Source organism: Leishmania braziliensis, chromosome 21, assembly GCF_000002845.2.
Source record: "Leishmania braziliensis MHOM/BR/75/M2904 complete genome, chromosome 21".
NCBI classification, from domain to species: Eukaryota; Euglenozoa; class Kinetoplastea; order Trypanosomatida; family Trypanosomatidae; genus Leishmania; species Leishmania braziliensis.
In genome coordinates, this window is record NC_009313.2 from 481,372 (window position 1) to 505,578 (window position 24,207).

The following is a 24,207-nucleotide window of genomic DNA, read 5'->3' on the forward strand; positions in this document are numbered from 1 at the left end:
TTCGCTTCCGTGTTCGCCTTCTCCCCTCTCCTCACCCCTCCGCGACGGCTTTTCTTCCTCCTTTTCCCCCTTTTTTCTGTGGCTCGTCTACATGATATCGTGATTTTGGAGGTACTCGGTGATGTCCTTCGTGATGACTGACATCGGCCGGTTCGCGTCAACGTGATACATGATGGATCCGTAGTAGTCCAGTAGGTCGTTCACCATTGAATGGTACCCATCTAGGCGAGGGCCAAGCACCTCGCGGGTGTCATCGTCGCGGTGCTGCAGTCGTTCAAGCAGCGCTGTGTCGTCCTCAGGAGGCGGGTTGTACTTGAGGTGGTAGATGGTGCCAGTGAGCGGGTCGGTGCGACGACCTTCGACGCGCTCGAATAAAACTTCATCTGGGGTGTCAAGTACCATGAGGATGCGGGGGGTCAAGCCTGCCGCGTCCAGCGCAATCGCCTGAGAGCGGTTGCGCGGGAAACCATCCAGTAGCCACCCGTTCATCACTGCGTCCTCTTTTGTCAGTCGGCCGCGGATAATGCTGATGATGAGGCTATCCGGAACGAGTTCGCCGCGCTGCATGTAGTCCTCGGCAATTTTGCCCAGGTGGGTGCCCTCAGCCACTTCGGCGCGCAGAAGATCGCCCGATGAGACATGGACTGGCTTCTTGCCAGTGGTACGCTTGTAGTAGGAGCAGATGTAACCTGCTTGCGTGCCCTTACCGCTTGCCGGCGGTCCAGCCAGGGCCAGCCGCGGCGGCAGCGACGAGGCCGTCAATTCATGTACATAGCGAAGCGGTTTGGCTGGTTTTTCGGTGATGATGCCACGCAGGAGGTACTCCATCAACTGCCCAATGTTGTTATCCTTGATGTACTTGATGGTGTCCTCGGAAAGGCCGTCATTGGAAGACATGAAGGGGACAGGCACTTTCATGACGGACGTCAGACTGGTGTCCGCGAAAGGGGTATCGCCAGGAGTACCACTGAGGCAGAAAGCCGTGCCCTCCACGGTTGCGGCGGCGGTAGTTGCATCCGACGCCACAACGGGGGTGTTCGGTTGCTGGAGTTTTGTTTCCATGCTGCGATGGTCAGCAGCTGTGCTCATTTTTCTCCCTTAACGTGTATAAACGAACAGAGTGGAATGAACGAAGAGGAGTACGAGGCGTGTGTGTAGGTGGGGGACTTGTGGTACCGCTCGTGCAGGGGTGGTGCAGCAGCAAGCAGAACAGACGACTGCGTGAAAATATGTGGCTGTTTACGGGGGCTGCGTTGGCGTGGATGCAGGCGTGCGTGAGTCTCGGATGTGTGGGGACGAAAGGCGGGAGGGAGGGGAGGACGGTTCCGTATAGTGATGATTGCGCTTATCCGCCCTTAGGATAGCAGAAGAGGCGAACTCAGGAGGCTGAAAGAAAGGGGTGGGTGAGGTGGGGTGGGTGGGGGCGGAGAACTACAAAACGGCGCAGTCCCGCTTCTGCTCAGGTGAGTAGGGTAGTAGGCCTGGGGACCTGTACATACATACACACACCCAGCCACACGCACACACACGCACACACACATATATATATATGTCGGGGTGTTTGTGGGGGGGGTGTTAAGAAATGCACGGAGGGCGAGAAGAGGAGTGAGAAGCAGAGCGAGCGAGACAGTGCATGAGGGGTGAACGGAGCGGAGGAAGCCGCACATGCACGGGATCGACGACGACTGCGTCTCCCTTGGAGCTGACAACCATGACATGCACATAAAAAGCGCATGCGCCCACAGCTGAAGAAGATCGAACTTTAAATCCCGCCCTTTTTGTTCGCTCATCTTTGATGAGCTTCTCTCATTTGGTGCCTCTTGTCACGGCAGTCCTCATCACCCACCCAACGCCCGTACAATGTGCGAAGAGAGGACGTGTGCAGCGTGAGGGAGAGTGAGCGACGACAGCAACGGGGGACAGAGGTGCGTATGCATGTGTGTGCGCGTGTGAGGATGGAAGACACCCACACACACAGAGGAAGAGCAAAACACACGGGCACAGGCATAGACACGGATATGCACGCCAAGCGGAAGCAAACGTGAACAGACGCTGCATTGGTATTCGCCGCTGTGGTAGCGCTGTACATGGGAAAGAAGGAAAGGGGGCCTACAACGTGCCAGGGTGGATTTTACATGAAGGGCAACACCAACAGCAAGCAGAAGAGGAGGAGGTGCAAAAGTGAGCGAGTGAGAGGCCTGGCGAGGGTGGGAGAGGGTAAGGCAAGCACAGCTACGGCTTGCTGCCAAGAGGGGGCATTGGTGGACTGGGCACGGCATAGCAACGGTGGCCCTCGTCCGCAGGCACACATGATCTGACACGGGGGTGGGAGAGGTATAAAGTGCAACGGAAAAGACGGCACTAAAGTGCGCCGAAGGCGATAGTCGACAGAAAAGCCGCACCACCTCACGATGCCGGAGACAACCCCGGCCCAGGTTAGACGCGTGTGTAGTCCGTCGGCGCATTTCACAGCGTACTACATCTCCTCGAGCCACATAGGGAACGCATCGGAATCATATCCCGTAGCACCAGCACTGCCAGCTGCCTCGGCCTCAGCCTCAAGCCCCAGCTCATCGAGGATGTTCGAGGCGGTCTTGAGCGGAGGAGAAGAAAGGCGCTGCCCCACTTCTTGCTGCTGCTGCGATGCGGACGGCTCCATTGGGTACAGCGCGAAGGCCTCCGAGGAGGGCAAAGGCGTGGACGGCAACGACGCCTGGGACACACTCGAGACAGCGCGCCGGGCACCAGTTCCGTTGCCCTCACTCGGGGAGGGGCTCTGAAAGGGTAGCGGTTTTGCCGCGGAGCGCGATCGACGGTGCCTTTCCAGCGACCGCTGCTGGAGGTCTGCGTCAGCAGCCAAAGGCGAGCCGGCAGCACCGTCAGCGCTGATGACGACATTCCGGGTGGGGTGAAGGGGTCGGAAGTCATCCAGGACGACAGATCTTGTCACAGCGGCCGCCGCACCGCTGGCGTCATCGTTAGCAGGCGTGTGAAGAACATTCACATCTGTATCATCCTGAAGAAAGCCGGGAATGCCTGCCTCACGAGTGTCTGTGGCGGCGACTGCGACTGTCATGCTGTCATTCTGCTGCTGTTTGTCGTCGTCGTCCTTAGGCAAGTCTTCCAGGCTCAGCGCGGACGGGTGCACCTCAGCCATGATCGGGAGGACATCCGGGGTGCTCACCTTAGTACTCTGGGCATCCATCAAGAGCTGCGGTTGAGAATCAGACGCATCGGAAGTGCTTGGCACCGAAGCCGACTTGCGGGTGAGAGCGTGGCTGCTGTTGCGGCCGCGGCTCCTTGGCTGCGAGCTGTCCCCCCGCCGACGTGCCTTACGACGTGCAATGGCAGCAGCGATTCGGTGCTGCAGAGCCCTCTGCAACGACTCCGACATGGCGGTGCCTTCGATGCCAACGTAGTTGATGTCGACGTCGACCGCATCACACCAGTACTCTGTGCCGTAACGCGGCGACGCTAGTGCGTCCGATGGCCGGGCTGCAGTGAAAGTATCTGTGCTGCCGCTGTCTGCTTCACCAATGCCGGCGCCCTGAGTGCCGGGTGCTTGCCTCACCGTCTGCAGCCCCTCACACCAGTGGACAAGACACTTGCCAGCCTGATATGTCAGTGGGTTGCCGCGCAGCTCGAGTCGGCGCAGCGCGGCAAAGCCACCGTTCGAAAGACAGAGTACTAGCTGACGAACCGCACCGTTGCCGAGGTTGTTGTGACTGAGGTCGACACTGTGCAAAGTGAGCCGACACTCGCGCAGTACAGGCAACAGCGCCGCTAGCCCACGCGGTCCGATAAGGTTCGCGCTGAGAGACAACACCTGAAGTGGCATGGCTTGGTTGGTGGCGGCGAAGCAACAGAATAGCGCCGAGTTGGGTGCCACGGAGGCATTCTTGCATGCCTGCTCGTACACGGCCACAAGTGACGAGGACATGGATCAAGAAGTGCCAAAGGGAGCGGTGGCGAGGGAGAAGGAGAGGCGCCACACCGCCACAAGCAACCCCGTGCAGCTTCTAAGCCCTTGTTTGTCTTCACTCCAAAAGACAGCGCGTACAAATTCTTCTTAGCAGGTAAATAGGTGGAGGAGAGGGGAGAGCGAGGCCTTCTGCTGAAGCGTTTGTGAGTATGTACTCTACTGCTGTTTGCGCTGTGGAGAGAAGCGGGATTGGTCATCAACAGCAGTGCCGATGCAGCAGCAATGAACGTGAAGGGGAGAGAGCAAAGCGAGGAAACACGAAAGCCAGCGGTAATTCTCCTCATAACACCCGTGAAGAGAGGGATAGAGGGGGAGAAGAGAGGACAGAAGAGCTCTAGAAGTGTTATTGAGATAGACCGTCAGTGCAACATACAGTCGGCATGAGACCCCAGGATAAGAGCAAGGAGCTCGAGTGCGGTTGGTCTCTTGTGGGTGCGAGCAATTGAGTCCGTCCAGCCCACATAAGCACTTCTCTGCACCTTGCGGCTTGAATGCAACATAGAGCAGAGGCGTACTAACACACCCATTGGACGAGGTGAGTGTGAGTGAGGGAGAGAGGAGGAAGGGACAGGGGGATCCCTTGACGCATGCGTGTTTACCGCACCCCTTTTTCTTACCCGCTTTCATGTAGACTACGCGTATGGCGTACCAACTTGCACTTTGAGCGCGTGAATCCTGAGGAAAGGCGAAAAGGAGAAGAGCGAAGGAAGAGAGCGGGGGGGGGGGGAAGAGACGGATGCCGATGTAGAGGAGGCAGTGTGAAGGGTAGTAAGGCCAAGTGTGAAAGCCTCAGCAATAGTATAGACCCCCCCCCTTCATCCACTGCTCTCCGTGGCTCCTCAGCAATCCGTTTCCGTTTCCCTTTTTATGCTGTCTTTTTCAATTTCTCTCTGCGTATTTACCTTTGTCTCTCTCTCTCTCTGTGGTGAGTGGTGAGTGGTGAGAGGGCAGCCCGAAAGTGTGCTGACGGAGAGGGGTGGGGGAAACTAGCACGAGTAGTGAGATGGTGGTGCGGCTGAGTCACTTGCACGCTTGTACGTGACCTCGTGTGCGGGTATTAGTTTCCGTAACTCCACCCCCTCCTCCTTCCGGCACCGCCTACGCCTACAGCCCCCGATGATTCTCACGCACATCGATGCACACACAGACCCACGGGGGGCTTTCCATTTCTCTTAGGATACACACACACACACGCATGCGTAGCACGCTCATTCAGCCCCCTGTCTGTACTGAAGCTCTGCCTTCACTCGCACCTTCTCCGTCTCTCCACTCCTGGCGTCAGCATCTCGTTGGCAAGGCGACACGAAGGAAATAGATCAGACATCTCCTGCGCAGTAGCAGCCGCGAAGCGATTAAAAGGCAGAGGGGACGGCAGCGGTGAGCGTGTAAGGGAGGGAAGCGACGCACGCCTGCGTAAACATCGCCACGCGCATGCGCGACGGGCTGTGCGACATCAGCGCGCAAACATGCAAGAAAAAAAGGGTAATGTGTGGTGCCCAAGAGCGAGGCCAAAGATGAGAGGGAGTGGGCGAGCATATGCCGGAAACCCGACACTTCGACCGGTGCCAACTGTCGCAGCTGCCCCACCTTCATGCACACGGATATGGGGTATGCCTGCACATGTGCAACGTCTTCAACAATACACAAAGAAGCGAAGACTCACAAGAGCATCTCAACAGAGTGGCGGTGGTGGTGGTGGTGGTGGTGGTGGGGAAGAGGTGAGCAACGAAGGTGACAACAATGGCAGCGCGGAGAAGCGGATTGCATGACTGAAGCGACCTTCGCGGTAATCGAAAGAGGGGGAAAAAATGTGTGTTTAATTCTTTTCCAGCAGCCAACTCCGCCACCTGCCACGAGCGGAAACGAAAGGCCGCCTCGCCTTCCACAGAGAACACAACATTACGTGAGGCGGCGTTCACTTAGCACAGCCACACTCACTAACGTATGGCCAACACACACACACACACATCGCAAGCGGCGACCACAACTAACACATGAATAGAACGAGAAGAACAACAGCAAAGCGAGAGCCTTCGGGAACGGTGAAGGCCATGTTGGACGGCGAAAGGTGAGGTCGTTGCGCAAGGAAGAAAAAGGAGCGAGAAACCGTGGGCTGTCCAGCCGTCTTGTGGAGGAAGCGGTGGTAGAGGACGCAAAGTAGTCGTCACGCACAGCCTCGGGCGGGGCTGTACAAAACGGCATTCTCACAAACACTTCTCTCACTTCCTGTTTGCCTATGCTCCTCTGCGTAACAACGATTCACGACCACATCAGCGTGTGCCACCCGTGTACCCCGCCCCTCTCCCCCATTCTCGCTCACGGTTTTCTTCTCTTTCCTCAAGTCCGCCACCATCCCTCACTGCTGTAGCCAGCGACACAATTGTACAGCGCGCATGAGGTAACCTCAGCGAGCCCTCTTCGTTGCCAACACCTCTTGCCGTGCGGCCTTGAGCCTGTCGCGCAGCCAGTCGGCTGTCTTCTTGTCAACCCCCAAGTCACGCAGCGCCACGTACATGTATGTAACGAGGCTCGGGCGCGCCGACAGCAGATGCGAGTTGCTGTAGGAGCTTGGACCCTGGCCAGCTGAGGTATAGATGCTCTCCTTGCCGAGGAGCTCCTCTCCTGCTGCACCGCTGCCGTTCGTGCCTCGGTCGTGACGATGGTCGCGTGCGCCAGCGCCGTTCGCCCCAGCAGCGCTCTCGACCTTCCCTGCGCTCGCTCGCTCCTGCGGCTCCAGCATGAGTGCGTCACAGCAGAGGATTCGATGGTAATCCCACCCGCACCTTTCCAGCTCCGAGAGTACCTCGATCACGTGCTCTGACGAGTCTCGCTTCGCTGTCAGCTTCGTCGCTACTTTAGGGTTCACAGTCTTGTCAGAGAGCGCGATGGACGCAGCGAAGAGGCCTATACCGAGGTCAAGTGGACCGGTCTTGGTGCCGATGATTACGGCAAAGTAGGAGAACCACTTCTCCGTTCCGCCGAGGTCGGCGCGGAAGGTCACACAGTAAGCGTAGAACATCTCCAGCACGCGCCGCACCAGGTGATGCGCGCGGTCGCGCCAGCGGTTGTCGATGTAGTAGTAGCCCAGCGCGTGGAGGAAGCGGCAGTCCACGGGGGTCATGGCGCCATGAGAGGCCATGCAGCCCTCGAAGAAGGCCTCAACGACGCTGGCGACAATCTCCATGTGCGGCACCTGCCCTTCGTACTGAGCCGAGAGCGCCTGCAGCACGTTGTTGTCCGGGTAGGATCCGTAGGACTTGAGCACCTCGAGAATGTACGTGCCCTCCTCGGAGCTGTCCGCGAAGTACGGGTCACGCGGCGGCGGACGTGAACGGCGGCCTTTCTCCGGCTCCGGCTCACCACCGCGGGAGCGCGTCGGTGCACCTGAAGGCCTCTCTAGCTCCTCCATGATGGTGCACTGCCCCTCCTTCTCTAGCAGCTCTTCTTTGGTGGGGTCAAAATCGAAGTCAAATGCGTTCGTCGTAGGATGTCCCTTGGAGTTGCCACCAGCTTCCCCATCCGATGTGAGCCGCACGTCATCGGAGACAGGACCAGGCCGATATGCCAAGGATGCACTGAAGGGCAACACCAAGTGCCGGCGCGGGGTTGTGCTGCGGCAGTAGTGCCGAAGCAGAGCGGACATGATATACGTGTCCCCCTGCAGTGATGTTCCCTCCACCTCGGCGCGGTGCAACACCTTCAGTGCCTCCAGGAGCGAGGCCTTGGGCTTGCGCTCCGCTAGCCACTCGATGCGCTGCGCAAAGTACGAGCGCTCGTCACGCCGGCGCGATGCTGTGGTGATGGTGGGGGCATTCGTGTGCGCAGCTACCGCAACAGCGCCCCCAGACGCCAGCGGGGAGTGCGGTGGCGGCGGCGACGGCGGCGGCGAGTGCGAGTGAGACGTGCTAGTGGTGTTTGTCATGCTCTTGAGCACCGTTGTGAAGTGCAGTTTTGCGTACTCCATACGAGACTGCTTGCACAGGATGCGCAGCGTGGAGGCCTCGGGCGCTATGCTGTAGTCAAGCATCAAGTCATACGCGTCCAGCACGGCGTTCGCGTCAGTGAGGTTATTGAAGAGCATCGCAAACGGCCGCACAGAGAGCGGGATGACGCCGGCGGCGGTGACGCTCTCAAACACGTCCGCGGCAGCGCTGCCCTTCATGAATCGTAGGTAGATGCGCTCCAGCTGCTCGGCGGCGGCTAGCGAGAGCGGGATGCTTCGCTGCTTCAGGTACTGGATGAATTTTACCAGTGCGGTGACGTTGGAGGGAGGGTGTTTCACTAGTGCAGCATGGACGACAAACTGCGTTGGCAGCTCCGTGGCGTCCATCACTGTCACGTCCAGCAGGTGCACTGCGCTTATGGTGTCCTGCAGCATCGCGCGCAAGTAGTCGGAGCAGCGCTCGAACAGCCTCTCAAAGTCGTTCACGATCTCATCGTGGTGCTCCTGCTCATCAGGTAGCTGACGCATCGCCGCCAGCAGTACCTCCCCCCAGGCATGCTCTATCCGCTGCTCCAGCACGTATAGCTGGTAGGCATCGTTGGAGACTGTGGACGGCTTCGGAAGGTTGTAGTTACCATTGACACCGATCGCACGTCCCTGCGGGGTTGTCAGCCGCCACGTCAGGAAGTCGGGACCCAAGACGTTCAGTGAGTGCCCTAGCGAGTCGAGCTCGCGCATCTCTTCGCGGCACTCCACCGCCATCGCGGCGACCACCTCCAGGGTGGAGGAGGCCATCAGCATGTCAAACTGCTGCAGCACCATTGTGTACTCCGCCTTGCGGAATGGCCTGCTGATGTCACCGGTAATTCGATGCACATCCTCCGCCAGAGCGGCGAGGTGTGGGCTGACATGCGCTGTCACGTCATGCTCTGAATACCGCTGCTGCTGCTGCTGCTGTTCGTGGTAATGAGGCGGGTACGCCATCCCGTGTGTGTGTGTGTGTGTGTGAGGAAACAAACAACTCCTCCACACAATGGAAGTTACGTAAGTGGTAGGAGAAAGGATGAGTTACGCGCCCACTCACCTACGAACACTCAGTATGTTCGCGTGTAAAGGTGCGCGTCTCAATGTTTTTCCTCTTTCTCTGTGCTTCGCGAAAGGGGAACCGGGGGAGAAGAGACGCGAAAGCGAAGCGCTCTCGAGTCCACACACTCTGAGGAACGTGAGGATGCTCCCAAGGTCAACCTTACAAAACGAGCTGAAAAAAGAAAGTAACGCGCACCCGCGGTACCAGCGTGGCCCAATCACGGCAGGAGCTTCGTTGTCTTGATTTTCGTGTGTTAGAGGGGGAGAGAGGAGGGGGAGGGGTGAAGGAAGGAGAGTCGTACACGAGAAGAGGAATATGGGCAACACCCCGTGCCACTCCTTTAGTGTATTTGTTGGTTTCTTCGCGTGTGCACACACAGAAAGAGAGTGAGAGAGAGTGAGAGTGTGAGTGAGTGAGTGAGTGAGTGAGGGGGTGGGGTGCTTGTGGGTCTTGTCGTCCTCTGCGTGGGTGGAGTTGCTGGTGCTGATGATGCCTAAGTCTTACACACACACACACAGATAGACAGAGACGTGATACAAACAGCTGCGCGGACTCCCTAAAGTTTGCTACAACGCGCTGTCGTGTGATTGCTTCTTGGCTATACAAACGCGTTGCCGGGCTGTTATGTGTGATCGCTGCTCGATTCCTCTTCACGAAGAGCTCTGTGTGATGCGCGCGTACTCCCTTTCCGGCAGCGCCTTCCTCGCGTTCTATCTCTTCAATTCCTTCGCTTAACTGACCTCGATGGGCGTTATTCGAGCCAGCGGCACGAATAGCAAAGAAAAGTTCCTGACACAACTGAGGAAAAGACGCGCAGAGGAGAAGGCGAGGGAGAGAGAGAGAAGCAACTCGTGCGCTGTTAAGTAGCAGCGGGGTGGTGTGGAGTGGTGTGTGTGTGTGGGGGGGGGGGGAGGGAGGGAGGACCAGGTGGAGACCGAAGCCACAAAGAATGAGGGGAGAGGGAACAACAGCAACGAATAGGGATGTAAAAAAGCCGCGAGGAGGAGAGACGGTAGAGGCGGTAGAGGAGGAGCGTCACAATAACAACACGGGCTCGGCACACGGCCTCTTTTTCTCCCTCACAGGCACACACACACACACCACCAGCTAGGCGCGATACGGCAGATAAGCCCAAAGATTACGCCACCCACACAGAGTAGCAAAGGTGCGCCGCGGGAGAGGAGGTGGAGAGTAAAAGAGGAAAGCGAAAGAGAGGGGAGGGAGGGGAGGGGGAGGGTTGTTGTTGTTGTTGTGTCTACGCGTGTATATATACAGCAACGACAACAGTCGGTGGAGACAACGACGCAGAGCCACCAAAGTGAATGAAGTCAATGCTAAACAAGCCAAAGACGAGCGGAAAGACACCGCCGACAGCACAGATGACTGTGTGTGTGTGTGTGTGTGTGTGTCGCTGCGGTGTGAGCCGTGCTTGATGCTGTCCCGACTTCTTCTTTCGCTTGTCTGCGCGTGTAACGCTCTCTCGCTGCAGCACGTACTGTGAGAGAGAGAGAGAGGAGGAGGAGAGGGGGGGACGTGAGGGGAGGGAGTAATACTATTGGTTTGAAAAGTCTCACTTCAGCACCCCTCACCTGTTGTACGTACACTTGTGTGTACCGAGGAAGAGTTCAAAGGAAAAGAACAATGAGTGACACAGGAGGGCGGGGTAGGTTGTTTCGCCTTCCTAGTCAGCTGAACGCGCACCAGGGTGTAGACGCAGAGACAGGGTGGTGTGCAGGGGTCTTGATGGCGGTGAACGCGGTGAAGGGGGTGAAATGTGCAGAGAAGGGCGTTTGCGGACCAACTCCGAGATGTGCAAGACCCTTGACAACTAAAAACAGAGGGCACTATGCACACGCGCGCGCTGACAGACACGCATGTGTTGCCAAGACACCAACAGGGAGAGGAGTTGGCACACAAGGTGGGCGCGTCGTCAAGGATTGAAGAGTGAGGTCGTGGACAGAAGCAAGTGGGTAGTCACACACACACACACACACACGCCCATGCGTATGTGGGCTGGTATGGCCTGTGGCCTTTCTGGCCAAACGTGGCGCCAAAGTTTGTGATGCCTCGATAGAGCAGATAAGGGGAGGGGAGGAGCGCGTGGGTAGGCCGAGCGAGGAAAGCGGTGGAGAGAGAGGGAGGGAGGGGAGTCGCAATAGTAATTTGGCGTCGACAGAAAGGACCGCGTGATGGGTGTGACGCCTGAGTGCGTGTGTAGAGGGAGGCAGGGAGAGACAGAAAGGCAATCTTAGTAACGTGAGCGCTTTGTCGTAGTTGTGTAGTAGTAGTCGCTAGTTGTGAGTGTGCTGTGTGGCCATGAAAGGGTTTGGGGTGGTGGTGGTAGGTGCTCGTCGTGCCACAATCTGCTTCACGCGAGAAGGGGGGGGGTTGACCCAGGCGTTTGCGTCGGTGGGTAGAAAAGAGGCGGTGGTACGGTGGTGGTGTCAAGCACGACGGTAACGCGCTGCGATCGAGTAGTTTCGGGTGGGCGTAAGCGACGACGAAAAGGAAAGAGGCGCGTAGAGGGAAGAGAGGCGTGAATGAGAGAGACGCTGTGGTGATGGTGATGGTGATGGTGATGATGATGATGGTGATGGTGGTGGTGGTGATGGTGCTTGTTTAAGAATCCTACACGTGTGCGTGCATGTAGGCATGCGGTTGTACGCGCGTGACATAATGGAGTGAGAGGCAATACACACACACACACATACGCACACACACGTGCAAACGAGAAAAGGAGCCGATGTGGCGAGGTGTTTATGGAGAGAAGAAACACAGAGAGGAGAGGAAGAGTAGTGCGTACCAAGAGAGAGCGAAGGGGAAGCGAAACAAGCAAACACCCTGCCGACCCGCGCACACCACGACTACAGCAACGGTAGGGGAGTTGGACAAGATGGGAGGGGCAGGCGGGAGAGTCACACCATACACACACACACACATATATAGACGCACGTCAGTAAAACACTCGGGCAGCTTTACAACAGTGCGAAGGTGGAGACGAGAGCGAGGGGGAGACGCGCGCACACACACACATGCACATCTATGCGTGGTTGAGGAGAGGCCTGCTGTGAAGGCCACTGCAGGAAAAATGAAATTCCAAACACTCACGCGCATGTAGGCGGTAGGTGCCACAGCAGCGATACGGAGCACGCCAGAACAAAGAGAAAAGGGCGCCCACTCACGTATGCACATGCGAAGGGTGGGGTGGGTGGAGGGTATCGTCTTTCCTTCTCTCCCCTTCCCTCTCGACGTGTGCGCGTGCGTTACGCACGGTCCATATAGGAAAGGGGCAGGGGATAGGGGCGGGGGGAAATCAAGCGGCCCAAGGGGAAACAGCGCCTTGCAAGCAGTATACATTGACCAATCGGCTCCCTGTGTCCTGCCATCAGCACCGCCACAACCACCGCAGCTTCCATTACCGATCACCCCAACGAGGAAGACTTTCACCATGCGACAGGGTCAAAGCGATTCATCGGAGAGTGGGAACATGACCGGCAGTGGGGAGAACAGGGAGCTGCTAAAGGTGCGAGGCGCGAGCCCCCAAAATGGTGCACTCCACTACTTTCCTCCTTTCCTTATCCGCCCTCAGTCGTCTGAGTCATCACTGCTGGAAATCGGGGCTGAATCGCCGTACGGGTTCAGCTCTTCCAGCAAGCTGTCGAGCGAGGTGTCGTCGCCGGCGTAGCTGGTGCCCCCCTGCTTCCCGCTACGATCACCGTCCACGCCTTCCCCGACGCCCCACGCCACCGACCTGGGCTGTGGAATAAAGAGCGATCCCAATGTAGCCCCCGGCTCTACGGACACCGCTGCAGAGGCTCCACCCAGCATGCTAGCCCTCCCACCTCTACGGCCGCTGCTGCCTGCTTCCGAATCAGAAGTCGGCTTATCCAGTATCGCCTGATCAAGTCGGGTATGCGTGCGGTAGGGCATGTACTCGAGGCACACGCTGTTCGCGCAGAATAGCGCCGTTGCAGGTGGGGCAGCGGAGGTCACTGCCAGGACACTGGGTCTGGGCGCGTCAGCAGAGGGAGCACACTTCACCTCACCAAGCAGCATCGCACCCAGACACCCGTTGCAGTGGCGGCAATGCACGAGAAATCGCAGTCCACCTGCGGTCGCATCGAGCTCCGCAGCACCCTCCAGTCTGTCGTGTGATATGGCGACCCGAATACTTGTTAACGAAGAGCATCCCTCACGCGACAGCCGAGCTGCTTTGTCTAGCACAGTCGGCATGGCGACGCGGAGCTCAACGCCGCTCATATTCAGCGCATCAAACACTGCGATACCACGAAGAGAGCCAGATGCCGGTATCACTTGATGAGATGGGTCGCAGACTGGCGTACCACATCGCACGCATGCATAGAAGCCATTGGTGCGCTGCTGACCCTCGCGGTGCAGACACATAGCCGGCAATACAGATGCATTTCCTTTCGGCGCTTGTAATAGGCCAGCAGGGCACACGTAGGCTTGCGTCCACAGATCACTGGTGTAGGGCGCCTCCAACGCCACGCCTTCGAGCAACGACCAGACCACACCAGGGAGCTCTTCCTCGGTTTTCCAGTTCTGCGGGTCGGTGAAGACAAGCTCGTTCATGTCCTGCAGAGCATACGGAGGGTTATTACTGGCTCGTTGTTGCTGATTCTGCTGCTCTGCAGATGGTCGGCAACCGGCGCCCGGTACTCCAACTGGTGCTGAGCGCGTCGCGGCGGCGTCATTTGCCGCGGTGCTCAGAGATGCTCCCGATGACGTGTGCCGTTGTCCATTACGCTCCGGGTGGGCGGGTGGTTGTAATCTGACTGCATCTATGGGAGTTGTCCCTGCCACGCGAGACTTCCCAAACTCTGCGGGGCCGCTACCGAATGCCCTACCGCTTCTGCGCTGTAGTGCAAGTGGGCGTGGCTTTGGGAGGCCCTGCGGCATGGACTGCCTTGCTACAGCAAGACCGAGCTGGCGCTGCGTCTCTCCCGACGAGGGCCGTGTCGTTGTACTGTCGTCCACCAAAACCTCACCAGCACTCTTTCCGGATCGGCTAGCTCGCTTAGCGGGTGCCGTCCCCGCAAACAGCCGCCGTACGGAGGCACCTACGACGGTTCGCTTAGGCAACGCTGGTGGCGCATCGTGTCGAGTTCGACTGTCCAGCTGCGGCAAAGGTGGAAGGCGGTGCTGACCATCGCGGTGAGGGTCGCTGCTGCTGCCAGCGCTGCCTCGGGCGATGACGGTCGAGGAAGATGAGGAGAGCGCTGACGAGAGGGGCGGGGTTGGGTCTCGCGCAGCCCGCGCGGCACTCCCCTGCTGATGCGGGGCTGTACGCAGCGGCGGTGGAAGAGGGGCAAGTCGACGCCCAGACGCACCACTGTGTCGGTGCTGCTGCGGTGAGGGGCCACTCGACGGGCCGCAAGGAGAAAACGCGTGAGGCATCAGCATGAACATCAATGCAGAACTACCAAAAAGCGGTGCTACTGAAGTGAGAATAGAGAAGGGGAAATAGGGTCCGACTAGATCACCGGAAAGGCCCGCAGCCGTGTAGCAGCTGCAGGAATGGGCTGGTGGATGGTGTACACGGCACCGCAAAAGAGAACACCACCAAGCGAGACAGACACCGCCTGGACAAGGTTGACAAGGCACACCGCAGCGGCAGAGGAGAGACAGAGAGAGACCAGTGCCGCAACCGTGGAGGCGCGCGCGCGTTCCCCAACAAAGCGTATCGCGACTAATCTGCTCAGCCCTATGCGCGTGGGGCACTGTGTTGCACGTGCGCCAGCGCAGGTACAGAGACGGGGGCCTGGGAGAGAGAGAGAGGGGGAGAGTGGGACTAATCCCCCCAAAAAAAAAGAGAGAGGAGAAGCTCGAGTAGTGTAGGGTGCGATGACAGCAGTCACACAACATGGGGACTCAACCCTGCTTCCCCCGAAGAAGATCAGAGCGCGCGAGTGTGACGGCGACGTTGCTCCCTCCCTAGCCCTTAGAGAGACTGCACCACCACAACTCACGAAGACGATGACAGAGGGGGACGCTGTGAAGCAAGTACCGTGTCTCTCACTCTCTCTCGTACGTATGACAACGTTCCCCCCTCCCTTCCCCACGTGCCTGCTGTCAAAGAGGTCTAGTGAAAGAGGGGAAGGGGTAAAGTAGGCGCGCGCGCGTGCGTTACCCCTTTTCGTTCGCTACTGTGCGGTGTTTGCCTGTTTCTTTGTTTTCCTGTACTTGTCAACGTGACACGGGAGAGTCAGCGGCACAAAACATCGCAATTCCTCCCCGTTCGTGGGAAAGAAGCATGAGGAGGGCTCGAAGAGGTACAACGAGAGAGAAGCCACCACATTGGGTGAGCGACAGGCCCACAAACACATACAAAGACCACCACCACCACTCTCAGGTGACCAAGAAACATGGCTGGGTTCAGAGAGTAGTGTTGGCGGAGTGGATTGAGGGAGGCGGTAGATGCAAAACAGGACACCAGGCGAAGAGATGAAACGCGCGAAGAGGCAAGAAGGTGTTGGCGTGACTCAGAGTGGAACGGAGAGGCGAGGAAAGGGTGGAAGAGTGGGGCAGGGGCAGACGTGTATGACACCCATACACACAGACATGCTACGCGAGAGTGCGTGCGTGTGTGTGTGTGTGTGAAGAACGTAGCAGAGGGCAACAGGGTACGTGAGCGTCAGATAGAAAGCACCACAACCAATCATCCAAGAAGAAGAATAAAGAGGAGGAAGAGGAGAGGCAGAGCACCAAAGCACACACTTCAAATTTGGGAGTTGGGTTTGGGGGGAGGAGGGAGGGGGGGCGGGGGGGGGCCGCAGATGACCGAGACGACGCACCCCGGGAGTGCGCGTTTCTCACTTGACAAGAGCACACATGCCCGGCCAAACAGCCATGCGAGAGTCGTGACGAGCGAAATATTTGCGGGCAGGCACAGGTGCTGCTGAGCCTCGTCTTCCTCTCTTTTTCTCAGCAGAGCAGCCACTCGCACATGCCGGGGTGAGTGAAGAGACGCCTCGATGGTGGGGAGAGGCCAGCCACCCGTCTCCTTTGTGCACTTTTCCGCATTCTCCCTGCCCTTCACTAGCCGCAAAAAAAAAAAAAGCGGGGCAATGAGAAAACCGCGCCAACGCCTATGCCGGTGCCGAGCTCGGAGCTTGCGTCGTCGTCTTCTTGCTGCTGCCGTTACCAGCAAAGAAAGTGAAGTAGAACAGCATGAGCATGAAGCTGACGGCACCTGCCAGCATAATCCGCCCCTTCATCGAGCTCCACCACATCTGGTTGCGGAGATCACGACTATTGCGCTGGAAGCCCTCCGCCTGAAACTGAAGATCATCAGTAGCCTGCACAATGTCGTCGATGCGCTGCCCGCGCTGGATGACGCGCTCCACGTTGTCCAGCGCCATGTTCTTTACCTCATCCACCGCTAGCTTCACCTTCGTCACTTTGTTGTCTGCCGCTCCCGCAGCGGCACCGCTGCTATGCCTCACCATGAGGTCGCGCGCTGGACGCACAAAAACATCCACCAGCTTTGGATTCAGCTTCGATGGTGGCTCTACGAACATCTTCTTGAAGAGCGCCGCCAGCTCGTCAAGCGCGGCGTGCCCTTCTCGGCGGCCAACTGCTTTCGCACCGATCACACCGTAGCCAAGCGCGTCATCGGTCATGAGGTGGTAGGACAAGGTCACCTCCTGTGTGGGGTCCCTGTCGGCGGTTACGCTGAGGAACGCGGAGGTGCGGAAGTGTGGGGCGCTGCAGCGGCTGACGAGGTCCGCCCATGCGGTGCCTGGTATTGTGAAGCCACCCGTAGGCAAATCAGGCGTCTTACAGAGCATCACACGATCCATCAGGCGCACCACCACAGCGCCATAAAGCGCGTGCGACTCCTGGTTGGCGTTGTTGGCCATGGTAGTGACCCAACGAGTAGCACTACACGGAATACTCTGAAAAGAGGAGCAGATCGAGGGTGGGGAGCGGCGAATGGTGGCGAGAGTAGTGGCACGCGCAGTTACAAGCTTACACCCAAAGAGAGGAAGAAGGGGGAAAGGGGTAATAAGGAGTGGCGAGCAAGCAGTTCAGATCCACTCCCTAGCGAAAAAGGATTCGGTGGCTAAACGCAAAGAGCTTTGCTTGACAAGGCTGAGTACACAGCTATCCTGGTACGTGAGCACGCAAACGTGCGCGCAAGCGAGTGTGTGGGTATGTGCCAGACGCATGCCGCGGAGGGTGGAAAGGGGATACCGAGCAAAACACATCAGCAGAAGCACGAAGGCAGCGAGATGACAAGGGGAGCGAAAGGGAGTGCGTGAGCGGTGAAAGTCGAGAGCAGCGACATTCGAAAAGGGGGATGCCCGTCATTAGAGGGCCACTAAAGACAAGAGGCAACACCGGATGTCCATGAGCCTTTTTGTTGTTGTGCGCGCGTGTGTTCTCTGACTCAACGCAACTCTGCCGATATCGTCTGCGCGCACGCACAGACACTCGGACCGATACGAGCTACTATGAGAGAGGGAGGGTGATGGCACCTGCCTGCACGCCAGCCGTCCTCTCGCTTCCCCATGACGATTCTCCTCCCCCGTCTTTTTCGTTTCCCTGTCCCCGCCTCTCACCTGCTTCGCGCCTTTCCTATTTTTCCCCACCTCACTCTGAGCGACCGCAAAAGAGTCGCCTCATGTGGGCGCAGAAGGAGTGAAAGGCAGACGCAGGGAGTGGTGCCGTGGCGCCCACTGGCAAGAGACAACAGAGAGAGAGAGGAATGACATGACGCCAAGCTTCATCGATGGTTTCCCTCTTTCGATGTCCCCCTCCCCTCGGTTAGGCGTGGAGTATCGTAAGGGAGAAACGCGCGCTCCCTTTTGGCTGTGCATCCTCTAGCGACGTGCTCTCTGGCATACTCGCACATTTTGTCGATCCCCCTCTCAATCGACTCACTCTTTCCATTCTCGCGGTACGACTGCCTCGAAACTCCCCCCTCACCCACTAGCCCAAACCCCACCGCCTGTAAACTAGCGGGGTGAGGGGCCAGTTGAGTCGTTTGCTATGAGGAAGGCTAGCACAGCAGAGACGCACTTCTACCGCGTTATCAGCGTCTACCCACCGCTTCTACTGTGTTACAGGCTGGGCGTGGCCTAATTCCCTTCGCGCGGTTTAATGCGCTAGTGACCACCTTTTTCTGCTCTGCACGACCAGACTGTCTTGGCGGAGAGGAAACGATGGCTTCCGAGGCGGGTCACTGACGCTCGAGGTGATCGTTCCGGAGAAGAAGGTGATACACACCTGAAACCTCCAGTCATCGGGAAAAGCGGGAGGGGGGGGCGGTTACTCCCACTGCGAAGGACCACAGAGTGGAAGGTGTCTTCACCAATGGGAGAAGAGAAGGAACGAGAGGGGGAGAGGGAGGGGTGTGAAAGAACAGCACGCGTGGAGAAGAAAAGAGGGCGAGCACTTCGGAAAGAAGACATCGGCGGTGGGAAAGAAGCACCTGCGAGACCCCTCCTCACCCCACCCAAAGGCCACAAACACACGTGCCTTACCTCGTGAAGGGGAGGAGAGGGGGGCTCCAAGAGGCGATAAAGCAAAGTGGCCTCCCCCTTCCCCTTCCCCTCCCCCCACACACATTTTGTGCTGAAGGTGCCTTATGACGTGACGATACAAGCTGAAACGTCCAGAAAAAGAAAGAGAGGGAGGGAGAGAGGAGGGGGGAGGGACACCTTCGCTCCTAAGCGCTGAAGAACGGACTCACCGTAACATGCACAGCATTCAGCAAGGGGGTTTTACACAAAGGGGAAGAGGGGGAGAGAACGGCGCCGAGCGAGAGGTGCACTTTGCAGCTGCAATGTCGGGCGAGTAAAGGAGCGGATCGAGGCAAGAGATCATGCGAGTTAGGGGGGGGGGCGGGCTGTTGGATCCTGTGAGAATCTCTTTCGCGGTCTTGCCCCGGACGCTAAAAACAACAGAAATATGATTTGCCTATCGACGGCTGCCACTTGCCAGTCGGTGTAAAGCCCCCGCAAAGTATGCCAGCGACCTCTGGGCTCCTCCTCTTCCACACCCGCAGAGATGTCGAAGCACAAGGGGGAGAGAGACAGGGATGATAACGAGGCCTGGCCGCCCCCCCTCTCCCCCCGACGACAAGGACTTCCCATAAGGCGCGCTCTCCTTTCTGCTCCGCCTAGGCTGTCTTTGCCCAACCAGGGAACGGGAAGCCGAGAGAAGAAAGGAGGAGGAGCGGCGTGGACACACCACCATGCCCACGCATGCACAAACACCTAAGAGCACCACTCCGATGGCGCCTCTGTGAGTGTTTGTCTTCCCAAGGAAGGAAACAGGTCACGAGGTCGGTGGTGGCGAGAAAGGGAGAAGGGGAGAGGAGAGTGAGGGCCACTGCGGCTGCCACCACCACGGCGACAGCGAAAGAGCAAACAAGACGCCGGATGCACCCGAAAACAAAAACAAGAAACGGCCCTGCAGAGCGAGAGAGCGCGCATCTGCAAAATGGGAAGAGGGGCACCTAAGCGGAGAAGTACACAGCGCGCGGGGGGGGGGGGAAGAGAGTGAGTTAAAGGAATGAAGTGAAGGGGGGGGGGAGGACTTCGTGAAAGGGGCATTCACACAAGTGCCGCCTCAAAAAGAGCACGAACAGCAGTAAAGATCCCCAAGAAGCCACGTTGAATGTGGGAGGGGAGGCGGTGCGGTGCTACACAGTACCCTCCTTCGTTCCTTACCGGCCCTTCTCTCCTCTCCCTCACACTTTTAGTTCGTTAGGAAGCACAAGAGTAGTGGCCTCCTCACAGCAGTGTGTCTACCCTACACACATACCGTAATCGTGTCCGTAGGTACGTGCCCTCCCACTCATGTGTGTGTGTGTGTGTGTGTGTGTGTGCCGACATGCTCCTGACAGGGTATTCTTCAAGGTGCGGGTAGAGCTAGCGAATGGAAAAAAGGAAGCAAAGAATGAGAGAAAAACCGAAAGGCGGAACGGCACAGACGCGAATGCGTGTGAATACGTGGATAACTGCTGAACCTGCTCGTTGGCCGTTAGAGCAAGAGAGTCAATACTTATTCAGTTGCGGGAGGAGGGGGCACCATCTCCATGTTTCAAGTCTGCGATGAGGCGATGTCACCAAGCGTGTCCGGCGTCGCCAGGTAGGGGAGAGGTCGGACTGGTATATTCCACTCGCACAGAATTCCTGCGTCTCCTTCTGATGACTTCCATGCAAGTGCGGGGGCATCGCCCCGCCCTCTCCCCACCCTGACCGACATAGTGGGGGCTGGCCAGGGGTGGGACTGACGGACGCTCGCAGATGAGGTAGTCCAACTACTGAACAGCCTCCTTAGCATAAGCAAGAGAAACGAATGCGGCCACACACCCGACATCGATACACGCCTAAGCCGCCGCTGGAGGCCAGCCGAGCGAATAAATGGCGGAGGCCCTCTGCCAGAAGGCGCGAGCACTTTTGCAGTGGGAAGGAAGGGGGGGGGGGCAGAAAACAAGAAAGCCGTCGAACGTCGAGACTGGCATGCGAGGAGGGGGAAGGGCCCTGTAAAGACGAGAGGGCCGTTCATGTGTGCGCGTGACTTCCCCCCTCCCCCACGCTGAAGAGTGGCAAATTTCGTTCTCTGGGTACCACTTTGACAGGGCCAACAGTTTTGTTTTCCCTCAGCGGGAGTTCAGCTGATCGTACTGCCCAGCCGCAGGGGGGGGAGAGAGAAGCGAGACTCGCCATCGTTTACCGCTCCTGGATACACCGACACCGTAACAGGCGTGGCTATGCGCGGGAAGGTGTGGGGCAGAGGGAGGCGGGTGCGAGACGACGCGTGTGCGCCAGGGTCTCTGTGTGCGTGTGGGGAGGGAGGAGCCCCCAAAGAGGAATCGGAAACAAGGAGAGCGGAGGCGATCGCGATGGGCGCACTAGGCACTGAACGAAAAGGGAAGATAGACGGAGTGCGCACGTCTGTGTCAGGCACGGCGACGGCAGTGATAGTGGTGGTGGCAGCTCACACACGTGTGCATGTGCGTCTCTCTGTCAAAGCTCTGTTCTTTCCCGTCTGGTGTCCGTGTGACTCTCAACGCTCGACTATGTGAGGAGGATATACTGCTTTGTTCCTGTGCTCTACAACTTCATCTTGGCCAGCTGCTCGTTACGGGCGCGGAACTCCTTCACCATGCGTTCTACCACCTCCGCCGCGGTCGGAATGTCCTTGCACGTCGACACAATTTGGCCAATCTCGAGCTCGCCGTTCGCCAAGTCACCTTCGAAGATCCCTCTCTTCGTGCGGCCCTTGCCACAGAACGCCTTCAGCTGCTCCTTGGTGGCGCCAGACTCAGAGAGGCGGCGGGCCTCCTTGCCGTAGTCGTTCAGTAGAAGACGAGTCGGCATGTATTGTTTCAGCGTTAGCCACGTCTCGGCCTCCCCTGCTACTGTGCATCTTTTCTTGAACTCCTCGGCTGCCGAGCTTTCTTGAGTGACCGCGAAGCGCGTGCCTACCTGGACGCCTTCCGCCCCAAGAGCCATAGCCGCTAGCATTGCCTCCCCACTCGCAATGCCACCCGCTGCGATCAGGGGTATCTCAGGCGCCAGTACCTTACGCACCTGTGGGATCAGCGCCATCGTGGTGATTTCCTCCCGTCCATTGTGGCCACCGGCCTCGAACCCCTCTGCCACGACGGCGTCAACCCCTGCCGCCTCGCACTTGAGGGCGAGTTTGCAGTTGGGCACGACGTGCGCCACCTTAATTCCGTGGCTTTGCAGCTTCTGAGTCCACAGCTTAGGGCTTCCAGCACTCGTGAACACGATCGGCACCTTCTCCTCGATAAGGATTTCTATGTGCCGCGACACGTCGTGGGTGAGAGAGAGGTTGACACCAAAGGGCTTCTTCGTGGCCTCCTTGCAGCGACGAACGTGGTGCTGAAAGACATCGAGCATCATGGAACCGGCGCCGAGGAGACCGAGGCCGCCTGCGTTGCTCACGGCAGACGCCAGACGCCATCCACTGCACCACACCATGCCACCCTGCACAATGGGGTATTGCACGCCAAAGAGTGATATGACTCGGCTTGCCTGCATTGTCGCGATCGCACTTGACAACCGAGAAAGAACTGAAGCAGAGAGACACACACTTGGGAGTCGCGAAGCTGAGAGAGAGAGAGAGAGGGAGGGAGGGAGAGAAAGAGGGGCAGTGGTGGAAAGAGCTGAGCCAAGATGAAGGCGAGCAAGCAGAGAAGCATTCGATGCGAGAGCAGAGGGAACGAAAATCACGCCAACGCTGATGAAAGGACTGTGACCTGCTGATTTCTTGTAGGCGTCCCGTAGGTATGTGTGTGTGTGTGTGCCCTTCTCCGAACTTAGTGAGCTTCACATCGAGAAAGGCAGCGGGCGTGTGGGTTTAATGCGCCCCAGAAAGCACAACAGAAAACTACACAACGCGTGCAGGTGTTCACCACTGAGAGTGACGAGACAGAGGGAAGGAGAGATCTCGAGGAGGACGGGGGATGATACACACACACACGCACACACACGCCCAGCAAAACCAAAAGCGCAGAAGTTTACTCACGCCAAGCAACGACACAACGTTTCACATGCAAGGCCATAACGTACACACACACACACCCGCACACGGGGGTGGGGGTGCTGCTGCTGCTTAGCACAGGAAAATCCATTGTGATAAGAGAGTCTGTCAATCCATCCGTCCATGATGACCAGCATTGAACCCCTGCCTGGGTCGGTGGGCAGACATACTGGGGTATCTCTTTCTCTCTGCTCGTATATGACTGCTTTGTTCTATGGAGCTGTTAGAGTGTGTTTTCCACTTGAGACACGACCATTCGATGCCATACCACAGAAGTGTCGAACTCCACTCTACCCCCCCCCCAGGCCTCTAACGGGCCCACAATCGCGTGGTGTGGCGCGGCGCTAGCCACCCACAGTGCAGTAATGCGCCGACCCCGTCATCGGTGCAGGATCTCTGCCTCACACTCAGCCCATCCACTCGCTTCACAGGTCGCACCGAAGCAGTGCCCTGCAGGACCTGACCGCCAACATCAGCAGCGCTAAATCGCTCTGACCTTCCTTGCGTCGCAGGGACTTCATCCTGCCAGCACCAGAGGTGGCTCGGTATTGGAAAGGGATAGGGACCTGTTTGGTTTCCCCACGCAGAGTGGAGGCTGAACCCTGGGATACCGCGCACGGAGGAGTTTCCCTTCGTGAGGGGGCCCAGAGACACACTGAGAATCAGCCGCACATGGCCCCTCCCCCGCATCCCCTTTTCATTCAAACACGAAGGGAGATCGACAGAGCGGACATAAGTAGTGTCCCAGCGTGATCCAGCGTAGAATACACGGCTCGTGAAAGCGATGGCCGCAGTACACCTCCCGCACTGTTTTCACATCCATTGCGGCCTCGGCCACAATGTCGCGTGCTGGTGGCTGGGTTGCGTCGGAAGATGCGGCAGCATCGGGAGGGGCCACAGAGAGCGGCAAGGAAGGGATGGGCGGGTGGGAGGGAGGCGCCTGGGACGGCGGTGCTGGTGCCTCGCGGTCAGCGGCGGAGAGGTTGGAACGGTACGGGGCAGAGTTCGGCAAGTTTTCGCCGTTCCCTGGTGCAACACGCCTCACTGACATACGAAACAGCGGTTCCAGGCAAATGGCGCACTCCTTTACCTCTGGCGCCGACAGTGGCGGGGACGCGCTCGCAGTTGTGTCCGCCCACTCAGTCCCACCACCGCTGGTGAAAGCGGTGGCAGTTAATGGAGAGGGTGGCGGTGGCTGCACGATGTCAAAGGTGGAAATTACTTCCTCTGGGGCAAAGGGGGAACAACTGCGTGCATTCCACTCGCGTGCGGCGTTGTTGGCAGGTGTTGTGTCACTGACCAGGTCGACCAGTCCTGGCAAGTCAGATAGATCCATCGCTGCGGTCATCACGGCTGATACCGTCGCTGGAACGGCAGATAAGACGTTCACCATCCCCACATTGGCACCTGCAGCGATGCGGTCTGCGTCGTCGAGGTTGATGACCACCGTATGTACGTGCATGTGTGTGCTTGTCGCGTCATCAGTGTTATCGCCACTACCGGCAGTGGGGGACGAGAAGCTCGATGGAAGCATTATTTGGCAAGTAGGCAAAGAAAGAGAAAACGTGGGTGCAAGAGCAAAGGGAAAGTTGTATGCTTTGAGTCTCTCTCTCTCTCTCTGTGTGGAGCGGGCTGATGCGCGCACAGGCG

General features: G+C 58.1%; 7 protein-coding genes across 7 annotated transcripts; all 7 read right to left on the reverse strand.

Moving 5' to 3' along the window:
• Positions 1-87: 87 nt before the first annotated feature.
• On the reverse strand, positions 88-918 carry LBRM_21_1450 (putative adenylate kinase; the record flags this gene model as incomplete). Its single annotated transcript, XM_001564798.1, has 1 exon — positions 88-918. The coding sequence occupies one exon, from the start codon at positions 916-918 to the stop codon at positions 88-90; it is 831 nt and encodes a 276-aa protein (XP_001564848.1).
• Positions 919-2,476: 1,558 nt separating this feature from the next.
• Positions 2,477-3,940, reverse strand: LBRM_21_1460 (conserved hypothetical protein; the record flags this gene model as incomplete). The annotated part of the gene is made up of 1 exon (XM_001564799.1): positions 2,477-3,940. The coding sequence occupies one exon, from the start codon at positions 3,938-3,940 to the stop codon at positions 2,477-2,479; it is 1,464 nt and encodes a 487-aa protein (XP_001564849.1).
• Positions 3,941-6,386: 2,446 nt separating this feature from the next.
• LBRM_21_1470 (conserved hypothetical protein) lies at positions 6,387-8,909 on the reverse strand (the record flags this gene model as incomplete). Its single annotated transcript, XM_001564800.1, has 1 exon — positions 6,387-8,909. The coding sequence occupies one exon, from the start codon at positions 8,907-8,909 to the stop codon at positions 6,387-6,389; it is 2,523 nt and encodes an 840-aa protein (XP_001564850.1).
• A 3,688-nt stretch (positions 8,910-12,597) lies between these two features.
• On the reverse strand, positions 12,598-14,898 carry LBRM_21_1480 (conserved hypothetical protein; the record flags this gene model as incomplete). The annotated part of the gene is made up of 1 exon (XM_001564801.1): positions 12,598-14,898. The coding sequence occupies one exon, from the start codon at positions 14,896-14,898 to the stop codon at positions 12,598-12,600; it is 2,301 nt and encodes a 766-aa protein (XP_001564851.1).
• Positions 14,899-16,121: 1,223 nt separating this feature from the next.
• On the reverse strand, positions 16,122-16,895 carry LBRM_21_1490 (putative vesicule-associated membrane protein; the record flags this gene model as incomplete). Its single annotated transcript, XM_001564802.1, has 1 exon — positions 16,122-16,895. The coding sequence occupies one exon, from the start codon at positions 16,893-16,895 to the stop codon at positions 16,122-16,124; it is 774 nt and encodes a 257-aa protein (XP_001564852.1).
• A 4,206-nt stretch (positions 16,896-21,101) lies between these two features.
• Positions 21,102-22,055, reverse strand: LBRM_21_1500 (putative 2-nitropropane dioxygenase; the record flags this gene model as incomplete). The annotated part of the gene is made up of 1 exon (XM_001564803.1): positions 21,102-22,055. The coding sequence occupies one exon, from the start codon at positions 22,053-22,055 to the stop codon at positions 21,102-21,104; it is 954 nt and encodes a 317-aa protein (XP_001564853.1).
• A 1,199-nt stretch (positions 22,056-23,254) lies between these two features.
• Positions 23,255-24,091, reverse strand: LBRM_21_1510 (conserved hypothetical protein; the record flags this gene model as incomplete). The annotated part of the gene is made up of 1 exon (XM_001564804.1): positions 23,255-24,091. The coding sequence occupies one exon, from the start codon at positions 24,089-24,091 to the stop codon at positions 23,255-23,257; it is 837 nt and encodes a 278-aa protein (XP_001564854.1).
• Positions 24,092-24,207: the final 116 nt, after the last annotated feature.